The following is a 15,300-nucleotide window of genomic DNA, read 5'->3' as shown; positions in this document are numbered from 1 at the left end:
AAACTTCAAAACTGAATCCATAAACTAAATCCAAGGAATGATGCCTCAAAGTTTTTTTTTTGGGGGGTTGTCAAAGTGTTTTTTTGTTTCGGTTCTGTCAGAGTTTTAGCTTCTGACCCAAAGTTCTCACCAAAACTTGTTCTGACAGCCCTTGTTCTCACCGAAACTTCAAGAGACTGAACCCTTTTTTTCAAGCACCAAACACATCACCAAAACTCTGACAGCCCAAAAAAAAAAGTGGTTTAGAACTAACACCCTACTCTGACACATCATCAAAACTGTCACTGAAACTTCTGACAGCCCAAACACAGAACTAACACCAAAACTGAACCCCTTTTTTTCACAGAACTAACACCCTACTCTTGAACTTGCATAGATACACAACATTCTTGCCCTCTGAGAAATTAAGAGAGAATTTCAGTTGAAACCACTTCACATAAAACACATGTCACATGTTCCCAAAACACAAAAAAAGATGAGAGATATTCAACTGCTCAAGTCATGGTTTACTAACAAACCCACTAAAAAAACGCATAAAGTTACATGTTCAAATGGTCCCACCCTCCTCTATTGCTTGTTGGTGGTGGCTTGAAATAAAGTCTTTTTTCTGAACTTCTCTCGGTTTCATTTGCACATTCATGTGTTTGTGTTTACGGTAATGCAGGTATGGGGCACTTCAACTTCAGTTGCAACTGGTGTACTAGGTTGTTTCTTATTCCTTGGCCTCTTCTTATTTGATGCACTAGCTTGAGCTCCTTCATGTGCTTATGGGGCCTCTGTTGCTGATTGACCTTGTGTTGTTCTGGCATTAAGCTTTGCTTGTTCTGGGCAAGTCCTGATGTTGTGGCTTGAGAAGTGGCATTTGCTACATCTTCTTATTTGCTTGGGTTTTGCTACTGGTTCATAATCATTTTGTCCCTCACCTGCTTGTGAAGCATTTTGTCCCTCACCAGCTTGTGTTTGTTCATCTGCATCCTTTCTTCTATTTTTCTTTGGCCTTCCTGGTTGTCTTTTCAATGATGGTGGGAGAACTTGAGTAATTGGTTTCCCCCATTCTTTGTCATTAGGTATAGGAAGAACAACCCTGCTATATGTCTTCACATATGCCCTCACTGTTAAGTATTCATTACAATAGCTACACATCAAAAATTAAAATATTGATTAATAAGACAATCGAAGACCATATAATAATAAAAATATGTAAGAAGATGCATGAAAAACTAACCTAGCATAGTTCAACCTCCTCTGTTCAATGATACAAACATCATGCATACAAGATATTCCAGTGAGTTGCCACACCCTACACTCACATTCATGTGCATCTAGGTTCACTAACCATCTGCTTCCATGTGATCCAAGCACAGTAAACATGTGGTCTGCAACAGATATGTAAGTATACTCCTTAATAAAAAAAATTTGTTTCTTATGTATTGCCTTCACCCTAGGAACAACATCATTAATGTCCATCTTCATTGTCTTGATTCTTCTTTTTCTCATAAGAGTCATCAACATCAAATTCAATTTCTCTACAAAAGTGCATACTGGCTTGTCCCTCAAATCCATTATCCATTGATTAAAACTTTCACTAAAGTTGTTAGTGATATGCTCTGATTTTGTATGAGTCCAAAAATGTGATCTACACCATGTGGTAACATCCCTCTTTTTCAACCAATCGACTGCCTTCTTGTAAACCTTCTCCAAATCATCAAGAAATCTATTGCAGTCACTAAGCCTAAATGCCTTAGCTGCCCCCCAACACAACTCCTCAAATAGTTTACCTCCCTTGTAATCTTTCTTGAAATTTTTGTACATGTGCTTGAAGCAAAATCTATGAGCTGCACGTGGAAAGATAACAAGAAGTACTTCCTTAAGTCCTTTTTGCATATATGACATGAAGGTAAGGTTTTGTTCATGGTTTGACAAGTGTGAGTGCATAGCTTCCAAGAAAGATCCCCATGTAGCCTTGTTCTCTCCTATGCATATGAAGATGACCAGTGGAAATAGCCCATTGTTCCCATCTAAAGCTACCATTCTTAGACATACACCACCATATTTGCCTTTTAAAAAACAACCATCAAGGCCTATAATTGGTCTGTACCCCCCGACAAATCCTCTAATACTAGCTGAAAATGCAATACACACATGATTAAACTCAAGAGTACCATCTTCTCTAGAGCAGCTAGCCACAAAACCAGGATTTCTTTTCAATATTTTGACATAACTCTGGAGCTTTTGCATAGCTTTCCTCATAATTACCATTTACCAACTCCATTATCTTTTGCCTAGAATGCCAAGCTGTATAATATGAAATCTTAACACCTAATTTGTCCCAGACTTCTTCTTTGATCATGTTAGCTTTAAAAGTCTTGTGATGTCTTCTAACTGTATCTTCCATCTTCTCAGCCACCCATACAGTATTAGCCAATTTGTTTCCAAACTTGTTATCACCCCTACATTTCTTATCATGATCCCCTTGATACTTGTTACACCTGGTAGTATACCCATCCTTCTTCTTGGATTTGCTAGCCCTTGCATAGAACATCCATGTGCATTCTTCTCCCTTGCAGTTAAGTCTCACTCTGTCACCATCATTCTTTTTACCCCAAAACTCAAACCTGTTTGCAATGGCATATGTCCTCAAATAAGTCTTACATTTTTGTATAGTAGACCACTCCATGCCTACATATGGCTCTTCAATTTCAATTTGCACAGGTGGTAGCTCACCATCTGCTTCATCAATAATTTCATGAGTCAATTTTTCAAACTCCTCATGCTGTGGTTCATAACCCTCAGATCCTTCACTCTCCGATTCATCACTCTGATAGCCTTCTTCAAGTGCAATTTCATCAATGTTGATATTGTTTGGGTTCAAAATATCATATTCTTCTTCAATAAGTGCATCTTCATCTTCAACCATAGGTGGAATTGGGTCCAACCCCTCCTCTGACAAGTCATTAATATCATACACAAATGTACATTTCTTTTTTTTTTTCTTATGCTTAACTTCACTAATATGTGGAGTAGGGAATATATGGTCTAGTTCATCTATATCTTCATTAGGGGGTGGACACAAGAACCTCAAAATTAATAAAAACATTTAGGAACCCAGTATCATCAATATCACCTTCTCTCATCATCATCAAGCAATCTGAATCATTTTCCACAGGGATCCTTACTCCATTTCTAAGGAAAAGTGGATCAGGAACCAAGTTAATGGTATACCCAAAAGGATTTGGAATGGACTCCAATATTGATAATAACCAACCATCTAAGAAAATGCCCTCCTCACTAACATCATCTAGCACTATACTTCTACCTCCTGTGTAATCATAAGCTGAAAATTTACCATAAACTTCGGGACTCTCACTCCAACTACCACCATAGTGCACCCTAATGTTCTTAGACGGAAATATACCAATATTGAACTTCAATTTGTCACTGAAAAAAAAGGTGGACTTGTTAATTTCCATCACTAATTAAAAAAGGTGGACTTGTTAATTTCCAAATCACAAAACAATTTTTTTTTTTCTAATAGATTACTAACTTTGGTATTTCTTCTCTATTTCCATCCTTAATGTTGATTTCCCGTTTTCTCTTCATATTAGTTGGCAGAAAGAGACGTGTGTAGTTCTTCCCGCTGAAAAAAAAAAGAGAGAAATGGATGAATACATGGTTTTTCTCTTTCTTTTATTTTCCCATCTATATCATCTACGATCACATTTAATCAAAGGCATTTTCGTCATGTAGTTTGAACATAAATCTTGACCACGGTCAACAAAGTCAACTAACTGTTTGACTGATGGGAAGTTAGAATGTGGGGGGTAATCCGAATTAAATTATTATGTGGGGGGTATCGCAAAACCAATCTTCAAAACTGGGGGCAATCGCTAATTTACCCTTTTTTTTATGCTAAGATATATTTAAGATAAATTTTTCGGAAAGTTTGTCAAATTAGGTTCAGTTATACTCCCTCCCCACCAGTTTAATGCGTTAGCAATTCCATTTATTTCCCCCAAACCGCCTCTAATTCAAATTTCTTGAAACTTCGTTCTAGAACCCCGACCTCAAGGCAAATGTGTTTGACTAATGATCCTCTATGATTTCTCTGTCCACCTACTCCGACATTTCTTATCCTCCAAACACAACTAGTGTTGCCAATGAGGGATGCAACATCTTAAAATTCCTTTTTAAGAGTTGTTTGCATATAACTCGTATAACATCACAGTAAACTCTTGCAAAACAATATCTCATATCTCTCCTCTTATGAAGTATGCACACTCATTCTTTCAAATGCTTTATTTCTTATAATGCCTATTATATCTCCACAACACTCTTCAAACAAAAACAAAAAGAGAGTCAATTAAACAAAATATAGCTTTTTCTCCAAAAATCTAACTAGACTTGTTCCTCACAAAAATAAAAAAATCATAATAAACTCATTAACTAATACTCATTCACGGATTTTATTGACAACTTTTGGAATAATAAATTTAGTAGTATAATTTTGAATTATGTGGTGTGTTCACATTTTCTTTCTATTCCTACAAAAAAATAAAAAAAAAATATGAACAAAAAAAAATTGTATAAAATTTTAGTTTGGAAATCGGTTGAGCTCTCTATCCGAGTAACAAATAAAATGAATTCTTCAACCAATTAACATCCAAACTGCGTATGTTGTACATGATCTATGGGTCGGGTGGTACAATAAGAAGTATTTGCCACAAAACTATCAAGTGGGTAAGAGCGTAAGGTTTAGTGATAAGCTCTGTTCAAGAACTGTTAAATTGGAGGCGAAAGGTGAGATTTTTTTATATAGACCAACATGTGTGTTGGGGGTGTGAGGGAGGAAGCAAAGATAGATATTCAAAGGTGTTCCACTACTTCTCCCGTTTTATTATGTTTACAAAAAGAACTCTTTGGGTTTTCGTCATCGTCGTTTTTTTTTAAAGGACATATTAAGATTCATTGAAAAGAGTTTGTGGGGGGTTTTTTAAGGAAGAAAAATTACACGTTTGGGTAGTTTTTTTTTTTTTTTTTAGGTCTCTCTTTGAGCAAGTCCAATGGAGGGAGGCTAAACTCAGCTGCTAAAAGGGTGCCACGTAGGAAATTTAGCAGTTTAAGCAGCCAAGTCAAATTTGAGAGATGAAAAACGCAAAAACAGTTCCAATAATTTGGAGGCTAAAAACTTTGGAGTGCCAAATTGATACGGACAGCAGAAATTGTGCCGCCCATCTAATAATCTCATACTTAAGTTAAAATTTAAGGTATAGACTGCACAATTTCTATCGTCCGTTGAAATTTAATACACTGATGACAGAAACTATGTCGTCCGTCTCCCATAACATAATTTTCACAGCTGCTAAACAAGTTGTGAAACTCTATTATTGACTAGTATTTTGGGCACGCTCGATGAGCGAGAAATCTATTCTGTCATGCGCGACTGTTTTTTTTCACACTTATTTTGTGTTATCTATCCGAAACCGAAATCAATCAGGTCAATTTGATTCTAAAATTCAAATTTGAATTCCCAACCCGATTTGTTGCTCTAGATGTAAGGAGGTCCCACTAACCATAGTTAGCAATTCGGTGAATTATTTGCGAATTATTCGTTTAATTTGGAAAACGTTTAAAAAAATCGTGTTTATCAATGATACAGAATAAGTCGTTAATTTGGCAAGAAATCATTAATTCGCGAATTATTCGTATTTTCACTATAAATTTGTTGCATATGTTATCAAATTTTATCGTATTTTTTTATTTTTAGTTTCGTATTATACTCGAATTACTTACGAACCCGAACTTTTGCTGTTTCCGTTTTTTTTTAATCCAAATTGAAAAAACGAAATCCTATCGAAGCTTGAATTTTATTAGAATATTTTATGTATCAAATTTTTGTTGTATTACAAATTGCTAACTATGCCACTAACCCACTAATTTAAACTATATATGTTAACTTTGTTAGGATAAAAAAAAATAATAAATCTGAAAATTTGTCTGGAATTTCTGATGAAATTGTCAAAATTTCGGATGGAATTGTTGAAATTTCAAATGGCATAGGATGTGGTATGGGTTGTAATAATAGTGTGAAAATTTGTCCGGAATTTCTGATAAAATTGTCAAAATTTCAGATAGCATGAGCTGTGGCATAGGTTGTAATAGTAGTGTTTGTCGAGGGTAAAATCGGAAAAATGAAAAACGACCTATGAAAAAACACTGTAGGTGGAGGTGCATTTTTTAAAGGAGAGAGAAGATGGTACACAATCAATCCTTCCTATTGGATCGAACTGTGCCCAAAAGCCCAGCCCAAGAATAATAATCATCTTCTTTACCCTAAAAAAAACACCTCCCTCCACAGTTGTTGAAACTCAGAAGTAAAGCGAAAATGGGAGGGTCAAGAAGGAGGTTAAAGAAGTCAAAACCAAAAGTACAAGTAGGACTACCTAAAAAAAACCCAAGACTTTTCAAACCAGCTTTTAACGTCCCTTCAAAACTACGTTCCATGATTGATAATAATACTTGTGAATGGGACAATGAAGCTCCACTTATTAAAAACTACAAAACTTTTGGTTTCGTTTCAAATCCTAATTTAAAGGGTGCCCGTTCTCGTAATAATCCGAGGGTTATTGAGACTGTTGAACTTCAATGCCCTCCACTAAAAGGCTCTGAGGCCGTTGATGAATTTGAGCTTCTTGACTCTGGAAGTGATCTTGAAGAAGATGGTAAGTATTTTTTTCGATTTAAGTCAGTTTAATGCTTAGCATGAATAAATAGTGTTTAGTCTTCATGATCAATTTTTTATCGCCCCATGACTACGACAACATTAGTTTTACCATACCATTGCCAAGATTATCGTTGACAAGTCACATCACATAATTATAGGCTTACTATTTCTGGTGATCCAAGAAATAGTTCATTTTCTGTTGGGCTAGCCTATGCAGTTAAAATCGTGAGCTCTAATTAGAGTTAAGGACGGTATTCTGTTCAGTGTTTAATTGTTGGATCAAACCTACTACTAGTTAATCGGTTCTAATCACCACTATCGGTGCTAAAGGGCGATCAGTTGCTAATTGAAACAAATGAATGGGTAAAGTGGGTAGAGAGCTTTTGGAGTTTTGGGTCGTTCAGCATGTATTGGTGTTGCTTAGTCTCCCTTTCTTATCTCCTTGCCAAGGGGCATAACTTAGGTTCTTACTCTATGGAACTCATTTGCGTCTGAATGAAATTATTATCTTCTAACTAGGGGGAAAAAATAGTAATCTCACTGACAAAGATTTCATTTAGTTGTGTACTTGAGAGATGCATGAGATGAGTGCTTAAGTTGCACTTTTTAATTTTATGTTTTCTAGTTCACCCCATCTCTTGCTTCAAGTTGAGGTTCCACTGAAAGGAGAGTTTGAATTTCTCACTTCTAGGTTTTGCTCTTCTTTAATCTTTTTTAAACACGAAGACAGGTTATCTTCAGTAGTTTCCAGGTTCTGCTCGTGTCTATTTTTTAGCTTTATAGGGAGAATCATCCACCATACGTTTGAATGATTGTTACGTCTTATTTACTGGGTTTCTTACTTGTCATATGAAAGTTAATTATCATGTTCGTACCTCGTTTGAATGACACGTTTCTCTGGTCGCTTTTAGATTTGAAATCTGCACTTGGAAAGAAGCGTAATGATGGAAAAAGTGCACCTTTGCAACCTCTGACTTCATTGCAGCGTGTTCATATTGGTCGGCTGATTGAGAAACACGGGGATGACTACAAGGTTACTTTCTTCTTTTCTCTTTTCTTCTATTTTTTTTCCTTGTATTCCTATTGAACTAGCCTTTATCTTATTATTCAACATGACAGAGGATGTTCATGGATACCAAGTTAAACTCTATGCAGCACTCGGTAGCAGTTTTGGAGAAACTATGCAAAAGGTATCACACCTATAAAGATAAAAATCTCATGATCAGGAACTCATAATCTTGTCCCACTGGCAAGGACTCCATTTTGATAAGAAGATGCTTCAACTTGTGGAAGCTGGTATCATTTTGTTTGCCATATCCATACGGGTGGATCTACTTTGTCCCATCTGTTTGAGTGATCATGTAGAATAGAAATCTGTATCAGGTATTGGTTATGAAGGTTTCTTTCAGACGAAAACTGTGTTTTCTGTGAAACCAAATGATTGTTCTGTATTTGCCATTTAGATTAACGTGTAATAGATAGATTCTTCTGGATTAGTAATTTTCTTTCTGGCTTTCACCATCTTAGTTCTTTCATGTTTTCTTTGCTATTAAATTCTATTTTGTGAACCGAATGGATAACGGTTAGCGGTTTGGCTATACAGTTTTTTAAATGATAATATCTTTCCTTTGTTGGCTACTTAACCGCATTCACAAACAAACTCTGTAAGTTTGTAGCACTCATATCCGACACATAGTTCACTTCCTTGTTTTCGCAATTTCATATAGTAAAACCAGTTTACAGTTTTACTGTTTTGCAGATAATGATTAGTCAATATTTGCGCTTCAGAAAATAAGTACTCGTTGGTTCTTCTGGTAAATGTTATGCGCGTAAAATGCTTTATTTGGAAGACGATATTTGGTTAAAGTTTAAACTTTGTCATTTAGTATGTGAGGCCATGAATGTACACAGTTTTAGATGTTATATATAATGTATATTTCTACTGTAAGTGTGACAATCATGCAAAAGATTGAGCTAGCCTTGTTGCGCAAGGCGACTGCTATCTCAATCTTCTTTTCTTTTGTTTAATGTCTTAATGAAATTACTACTTCATTGTTCACCGGTGACTTATTGTTAATGCAGCATGCATCTTGACATGCTTCTTTCTATCACTATGTTTAGTCTAGGCCGGAAATCATTGCTCGAATATACGAAATACAATGCAAAACTCTGTTTAAGTTCAATTCCACAAGATCAGTCTGAACTTATAATAACAAGCTATAGGTGAAATTGATACAAAATCAATTGAATCGGTTCAGGCTGCACTATATATCCTGACAAAATCATTTCCATCACCACCTTGTTTCAAACCTGACAAACTACGCTGATTTAGTTGGGGGTCTTAGTCCGACTCTGCATTCCGAGAGGCGAGGGTGGATGTCTTGAAATTTGGATAATGAAAGAGTACTTGAGCAAGGGGGCCAAGGGCTCAATATGGACGAAGGAGTACACCATACATCGTGAAGTCACCACAGGTACAAAGTTTTTGCTCTTACCAAAGATGGTGGAGTTCCCCTAGGTTCAGAGGCATAAATGGTGGAGTTCCCCTAGGCAAAATTACCATGAGAACAATTATTCAGTTTTCTGCAAGGGAAAAACTGAGATGATCCGATGATCTATTGATCTTTACAAATAAAAACAATATTAGAATTAAAGAACCTTAGTAAGGCAGCTTATACCAGTCGTACATATTTTTTTTATGACAAAGATTTAAAGGTTAAATGATTTATCATAATACTGTACTCTGGATTCTACTAGCCGGATTAAAACATATATATGAATATTACTGTAAGGATGAATTGATAATGACTTAGCTTGTGTTGCAATCAATATTGCAGCTATGAAAGGAAAAGATGACTTCTGTTGCATGACAAATATTCGTTAACATTTTGCACTTAACAGAACGAATATATCTCCGGACAAATCTACTCACCGAAAAATAACATCTGTGATGTCTAAGAACAATTTCTCTTAATTGTTCTAAGATCACTGAGATTAAATGATAGTTTGAATGAAATTGAAGTAAGTTGTAGATCAGATATGAAGTAAATGAAACTTTTTTATTGAACAATCATGAGAGTTTTACAATCACTCTGATTCTCTCTTTCTCTCTCTCCTGTTTCTAATAATTTTTGTGGGAATCATCGAATCAATCTTCTTTCACTTCATCCAGTCTTTATATAGTGTCATCAATTAGCTTTGACCCAATCAACTTATGACACGGGTGTCCATTGTCTTCCTCCTTCTTTTCCCGCTTAATACCTGCAAATATTTGGAATAACCACGAAATATACCGAGATATTGACCCTCATGTCAATATCTCAAGTTTTGAAATATCAAATAAAAATATTTAAAGGCACGATATTTGTCCATTACATCGCCCCCTCTTGAAATTTTGAAATTTCACTTCAAATTTCAACTTTTCGAGAAGCAGTTATATCTGGGTCCAAATAACAACCCGGTCCACAATTTTAAATATAAAAGTTTGAAATAAACCGTTTCTCTTTCCCTCATCTTTCCAACTTCCTCTATACGCTACTTAACAAACCCATAAACACAATTTACTCCTTTCGTCTTCATCCTTCAATTATCTGTGTCCTTCTATAAAGCATTAACTTCCACACGTTGTAAGGAACGCCCTTTGCTTTCTGTACTCTACTTGTTAGTCTAAAAACCCACATTATTATATAATTTTTTGAAATAATTAAAATCAACAATTTAGGGATTTGAAGATTTATGATACTTGAAGACTGTATATCTGTATATGTTTGTGTTACATAATGATAAAAAAATACTATATCATTCTTTAAAATGCTTAAAAGTTTACATCTTTACATACTTAAGATGATTTGTATGTATATCTTTCTTCTTACTGTTTTACATATCGGATATATCATTTGAAACTCCTCATATCGATATTTCCAATATTCCAAACTGAATTATTGATGATGCGCTATATATATTAAATTGACGATACTAAAAATACATTTGTTGTCCCTTCTTTGTATATAGTCATCCTGATGGTGAGTGAAGACACCCTTTCTGATGTTAGTACCAGTAGTGAAAATACTTATTCTGACAATAGAAACAATAGCCATTATTTCGCCTCTACTTCTACTAGGATGTATCGACCTGAGACCTCTTGGAAATTAGATTATGTTGTAGAAGGAATTCCTTGTCATCCTTTTGAAACTACTGCTTCTGAATCTGAGCATGAAACTGTTGAAGATACCAGCCGATGGAAACATGGTCTCAACTCCTTTTTTATCAAACGGCCAAACCTGGCTTTAGTCCAAGCCAAATATCAAATTCCCCATTCTCTTTATATTCAATATTATGCTGGTACTCGGCAATATGTCGAATGCCAGAGTGGTACCAAGAAAGCCATAATTGTCACTGTTGGCCAAATCATCACAGGGTTGAGATTTCCTCTGACAAACCTTGATTGCAAAGTTTTAAACCATCTCAACATTTCCCCTAGTCAAGGCATGGATAATTTCTGGAGGTTGATGTTTGTCTATAACTATTACAATAGTCATCTCTCCCCCGAAAAATATGAAGCCTATAAAATCAGATTATCCGATATCCTTTTTCACTATAAATTTTGCGAGAAGCACATTGGATATTTCTATCATATCCCAAAAAACATTCAAAAAAAGATCTTGTGGGTATCATTCGAAAAAATCGTAAAAGCGATAAAGAATAGACCTTGTACCCTATCATAGTTTTCGGAGATTGGGAGAGTGCCGATACTGAAGCCATTCCTCCTCTAAAATATCGAGTTTTCAATTCTTTAGGTATAATATCCCATTTATTTATTTTCTATATCTATATATCGGAATTCCAATCTAACCCAACCCTGTCTATATCTTTTCAGTTCTCCTTCCTCATTTTAATAAAGTTTGTAGGGATTCAAAAAGGGTACTCAAACTTTTGGAAGGAACTGATGCAGAAATCGATGCCAAGACTGGGGCTGATAAATAAGGCAACCCCAAAGATAATATTCAACTTCTAGACATCAATAATTATCGTGCCCCTCTTTATGTTCTCAAAAGTAGAGCTCTTCATAAAATGGGTCAGTCGCCACTTCCATCTTAGTCTCCTTTCAAAAATCCTTTAGATGATCCTTCTTTTCTTCTGTCCTCCTTCGCTTTGTATGAACTGCCTCCTATTGTTCCCCAATGCTATATTGAGTACTTAAATAACAACCTTACAATGGCTCCAGACCTTTTTCCCCAGATTAAAAAAGAAGTTCCTAACTTTCATCAATATCCCTTTTTGCAAGATATATTTGATCAACATATTTTGTTGTATACAGATATGGCATCTCGAATGACAATGAACACAAATGCTGGTCGCCAATTATCTAATAAGGGAAAAAAGAAAGCTGCTGAAAACATATCGGCCAAAGCTCCACAGGATAAGCACACTGCCCCTCCTCCTGATACTCATATTGCTTCTTCTAAGGATAAGCATCCTGTTCCTTCCAAAGAGAAACACCTTGCTCCTTCACAAGATACCCATACTCATTCTAGTTCCAAGAAAAGAAAAACTACCTGGAGTGAAAGTGGGCTTGGTGTTGATCAAACTCTTGAATCTGTTCCCTCTGCCGATACTAGTCACCTCTTCAAACCTGTTTTCCATTTGGTTTATGGAAGTGATGTCCCTTTGACTACCTCGCTTTTTGCTGATAATCCCAGTGATGATTTGGGTGTTACTCTGTCTACCAATTGCGTTCTCCCGAATGATAAAATTGCCATGTGCAATGTAACTGCCGCCAAACGCCTGACATTAATTTGTGATCATATGGAAAAGGTATTTGTACTTTCTCTTCTATCATTTCATAATGGTTTCATCTCTTTTTATATGCTTATCTATTCCCCTTGTTTCCATAGGCTAAAGTGGCTTATCTGGCCCAATTTGATCTTCATTATAAGCAAAACTCTTGGTCGTTTTCAAAAAACAGTTGACTCTCAGCAGCGAAAAGTTGATAGATTAAACCAAGATGTGAGTCGGTTAAACAAAGAAGTTGATCAGCTGAAACTTAGTGTTGAAGCTGCTGAGAAGACTTTACACCAGAAGATCACTGAACATGCGGAAATTCTGAAGCAAACTACTGAAGACTTTGCTAAAGAAAAAGCTAAGTATGAGGAAGCCTCTGATGCTGAATATAACCAAGTTGTTTCAGCTGTAAACCTTTTAGGTGATTGGTTGGAAGCTTTCAAACAGTATGTTCCTCATGTTGTCCTTGTAGAACATGGACTTATTTCCGATGATGATGAAGAAGAAGAAACTCCAACTGCGACTCCTTCTAATCCGGACCCATCAATTATCACAGCTTCTCGCATTTCTACTGATACTACCCAGAACATTGTTGCTGACTTAGCTAAAGTAGATGATCTTCTTAATACTCATTCAATTTAAAATTTGAAACTTTTGCTCATAGTTCTGTAATATTGATACAATCTTCTTCAATCTTTATCACATACTTTTGTATGTTACATCTCTGAATGCCCATGGAATTCGAGCATATACAACTTTGAAAATAAATTTTTTGATACCCTCAAAATCGAGAGAGAGTATCATTGATACTTAGACATGTATTATCAGAAAATGAAATTTTCAATATCCTCAAACAAAAAGAAAGTATCAATGATACTTATAACATATATCCTTGAAAAAATGAAATTTGCGATGCCCTCAAACAGAAGAGCGTCATTGATACTTAGACATGTATCATCATAAAATGAAATTTTCGATACCTTCAAACAAAAAGAGAATATCAATGATACTTATAACATATATCCTTAAAAATAAAATAAAAATAAAAATGAAATGAAATTTTCGATACCCTCAAACAGAAAGATTATCATTGATACTTAAACATGTATCATCAGAAAATGAAATTTTCAATACCCTCAAACAAAAAGAGAATATCAATGATACTTATAATATATATCCTTGAAAAAAAATGAAATTTGCGATACTCTCAAACAGAAAGAGTATCATTGATACTTAGACATATATCATCAGAAAATGAAATTTTCGATACCCTCAAACAAAAAGAAAGTATCAATAATACTTAGACATGTACCATCAGAAAATGAAATTTTCGATACCCTTAAACAAAAAGAGAGTATCAATGATACTTATAATATTCTTGTAATATGTACTCATTGTTTTGAAAGTTAAAGGCTCGTATTATCCTTGATAAATGAAATCAGAAAACTAACTCAAAAACCAATATGCATTAAAATAATAACTCATTAAATTTTATTGAATTACCATTAAATGAATTACCACTTTTAAAACGTCCCGCTCACAGATAACCAAAAAATTATTTTTTCAACTGATCCCATTAAATCTCCTCGTTTTCTTGCTAATCACCCTTAAATTTTCTCGTTTTCCTGCTAAACACCATTAATTTTTCTCGTTTTTATCATTTCTTACTTGTATATAAAAAAAAATCCTCCAAAAGCATGAACCTAACTTGCATTTTACAAACCTTTTTACTGAAAAACGACAAACTTAACAGAACAATGTCTCCTTTTTCCTATTTTCTTACCATTCTTGCTACTCTTATGGTTTTTCCGAAATGGCCTCACTGGTCAGATTGCCCAACAACTGAGCATTCCGATGATGAAGAGGAAGAAGAAGAAAATGAAGAAGAATAAGAAAAAGAAGAAGATGAAGAAGAAGAAGAATATGAAGATGAGTGGCTTCAAGACCCATATTGATATGAAAAAGGCAATGATGGTTCTGCCACTGATGGTGATGATGAGCATAAATATGAAAATGATGAAAATGAAGATGAAGATGAAGATGACGACTGACGTATTCTTTTTGTTATTCATTTTCCAATGCTATGTTTAACTTTTTTGAAAATGAATATGAAGAATAAATTGTTTATTATTTTACTATCTCTGCTTATAATATTAAATTTTTCCCAGTGCAATAAGTAATATTTTCAATACCCTCCAACATAAAATAAAACATACCATCAGTGATACTTAGAATATATAACTTTGACAATACAAAATTTTCGATGCCCATAAACAAAAAGATTATCACCAATACTTAAAAAAACAACTGGCGCACATACCTTAATCATTTGTCAATTTCTGATACCAAAGCCTTTGATGATATATTTGATATCAAAACTTTTTTTTGCCCCGACTCTATATCGGATTTTAATGATATGTCTGATACCAACATTTCTGTCGATATCAGGGCTTTATATGCATGGTACCAAGACTTTTGACGATGTGCCTGATACCAACATTTCTGTCGATATCAGGGCTTTATGTGCTTGGTATCTGCCACTGTTTCTGATACTAGGACTTTTGACGATATGCCTGGTACCAGGACTTTTGACGATGTGCCTGATACCAACATTTCTATCGATATCAGGGTTTTATTAGTATCTGCCACTGTTTCTGATACTAGGACTTTTGACGATATGTCTGATACCAATATTTCTGTCGATATCAAGATTTTATGTGCCTGATATCAACACATCTGTCGATAACAGGACTTTATTTGCCTGACATCAACACGTCTGTCGACAACAGGACTTTATG

At 35.0% G+C, this 15,300-nt stretch overlaps 2 protein-coding genes across 2 annotated transcripts; one reads left to right on the top strand and one right to left on the bottom strand.

Moving 5' to 3' along the window:
• Positions 1-765: 765 nt before the first annotated feature.
• Positions 766-2,031, bottom strand: LOC147517092 (uncharacterized). Its single transcript, XM_086593472.1, has 2 exons — positions 1,226-2,031; positions 766-1,135 (listed from the first exon to the last, which is right to left on the bottom strand). Exons 1-2 carry the CDS (start codon positions 2,029-2,031, stop codon positions 766-768), a joined length of 1,176 nt encoding a protein of 391 aa, XP_086449598.1.
• Positions 2,032-6,185: 4,154 nt separating this feature from the next.
• Positions 6,186-8,242, top strand: LOC147517091 (nucleolar-like protein). The gene is made up of 3 exons (XM_086589499.1): positions 6,186-6,719; positions 7,633-7,754; positions 7,841-8,242. Exons 1-3 carry the CDS (start codon positions 6,383-6,385, stop codon positions 7,955-7,957), a joined length of 576 nt encoding a protein of 191 aa, XP_086445625.1. The 5' UTR covers positions 6,186-6,382; the 3' UTR covers positions 7,958-8,242.
• Positions 8,243-15,300: the final 7,058 nt, after the last annotated feature.

Source organism: Coptis chinensis, chromosome 2 (assembly GCF_015680905.1).
Source record: "Coptis chinensis isolate HL-2020 chromosome 2, ASM1568090v1, whole genome shotgun sequence".
NCBI lineage: Eukaryota > Viridiplantae > Streptophyta > Magnoliopsida > Ranunculales > Ranunculaceae > Coptis > Coptis chinensis.
The sequence above is the reverse complement of the archived record's forward strand: the minus strand, read 5'-3'. Positions and strand labels throughout refer to the sequence as shown.

Excerpts from the sequence above, each read along its gene's own strand:
- LOC147517092 (XM_086593472.1), bottom strand. The coding sequence starts at position 2,031 with ATGGTAGCTTTAGATGGGAACAATGGGCTATTTCCACTGGTCATCTTC. Across the intron at positions 1,136-1,225 it reads AGGAGGTTGAACTATGCTAG|CTATTGTAATGAATACTTAA; the intron begins GTTAGTTTTTCA and ends TTTGATGTGTAG.
- LOC147517091 (XM_086589499.1), top strand. The coding sequence starts at position 6,383 with ATGGGAGGGTCAAGAAGGAGGTTAAAGAAGTCAAAACCAAAAGTACAA. Across the intron at positions 6,720-7,632 it reads AAGTGATCTTGAAGAAGATG|ATTTGAAATCTGCACTTGGA; the intron begins GTAAGTATTTTT and ends GGTCGCTTTTAG. Across the intron at positions 7,755-7,840 it reads AACACGGGGATGACTACAAG|AGGATGTTCATGGATACCAA; the intron begins GTTACTTTCTTC and ends TCAACATGACAG.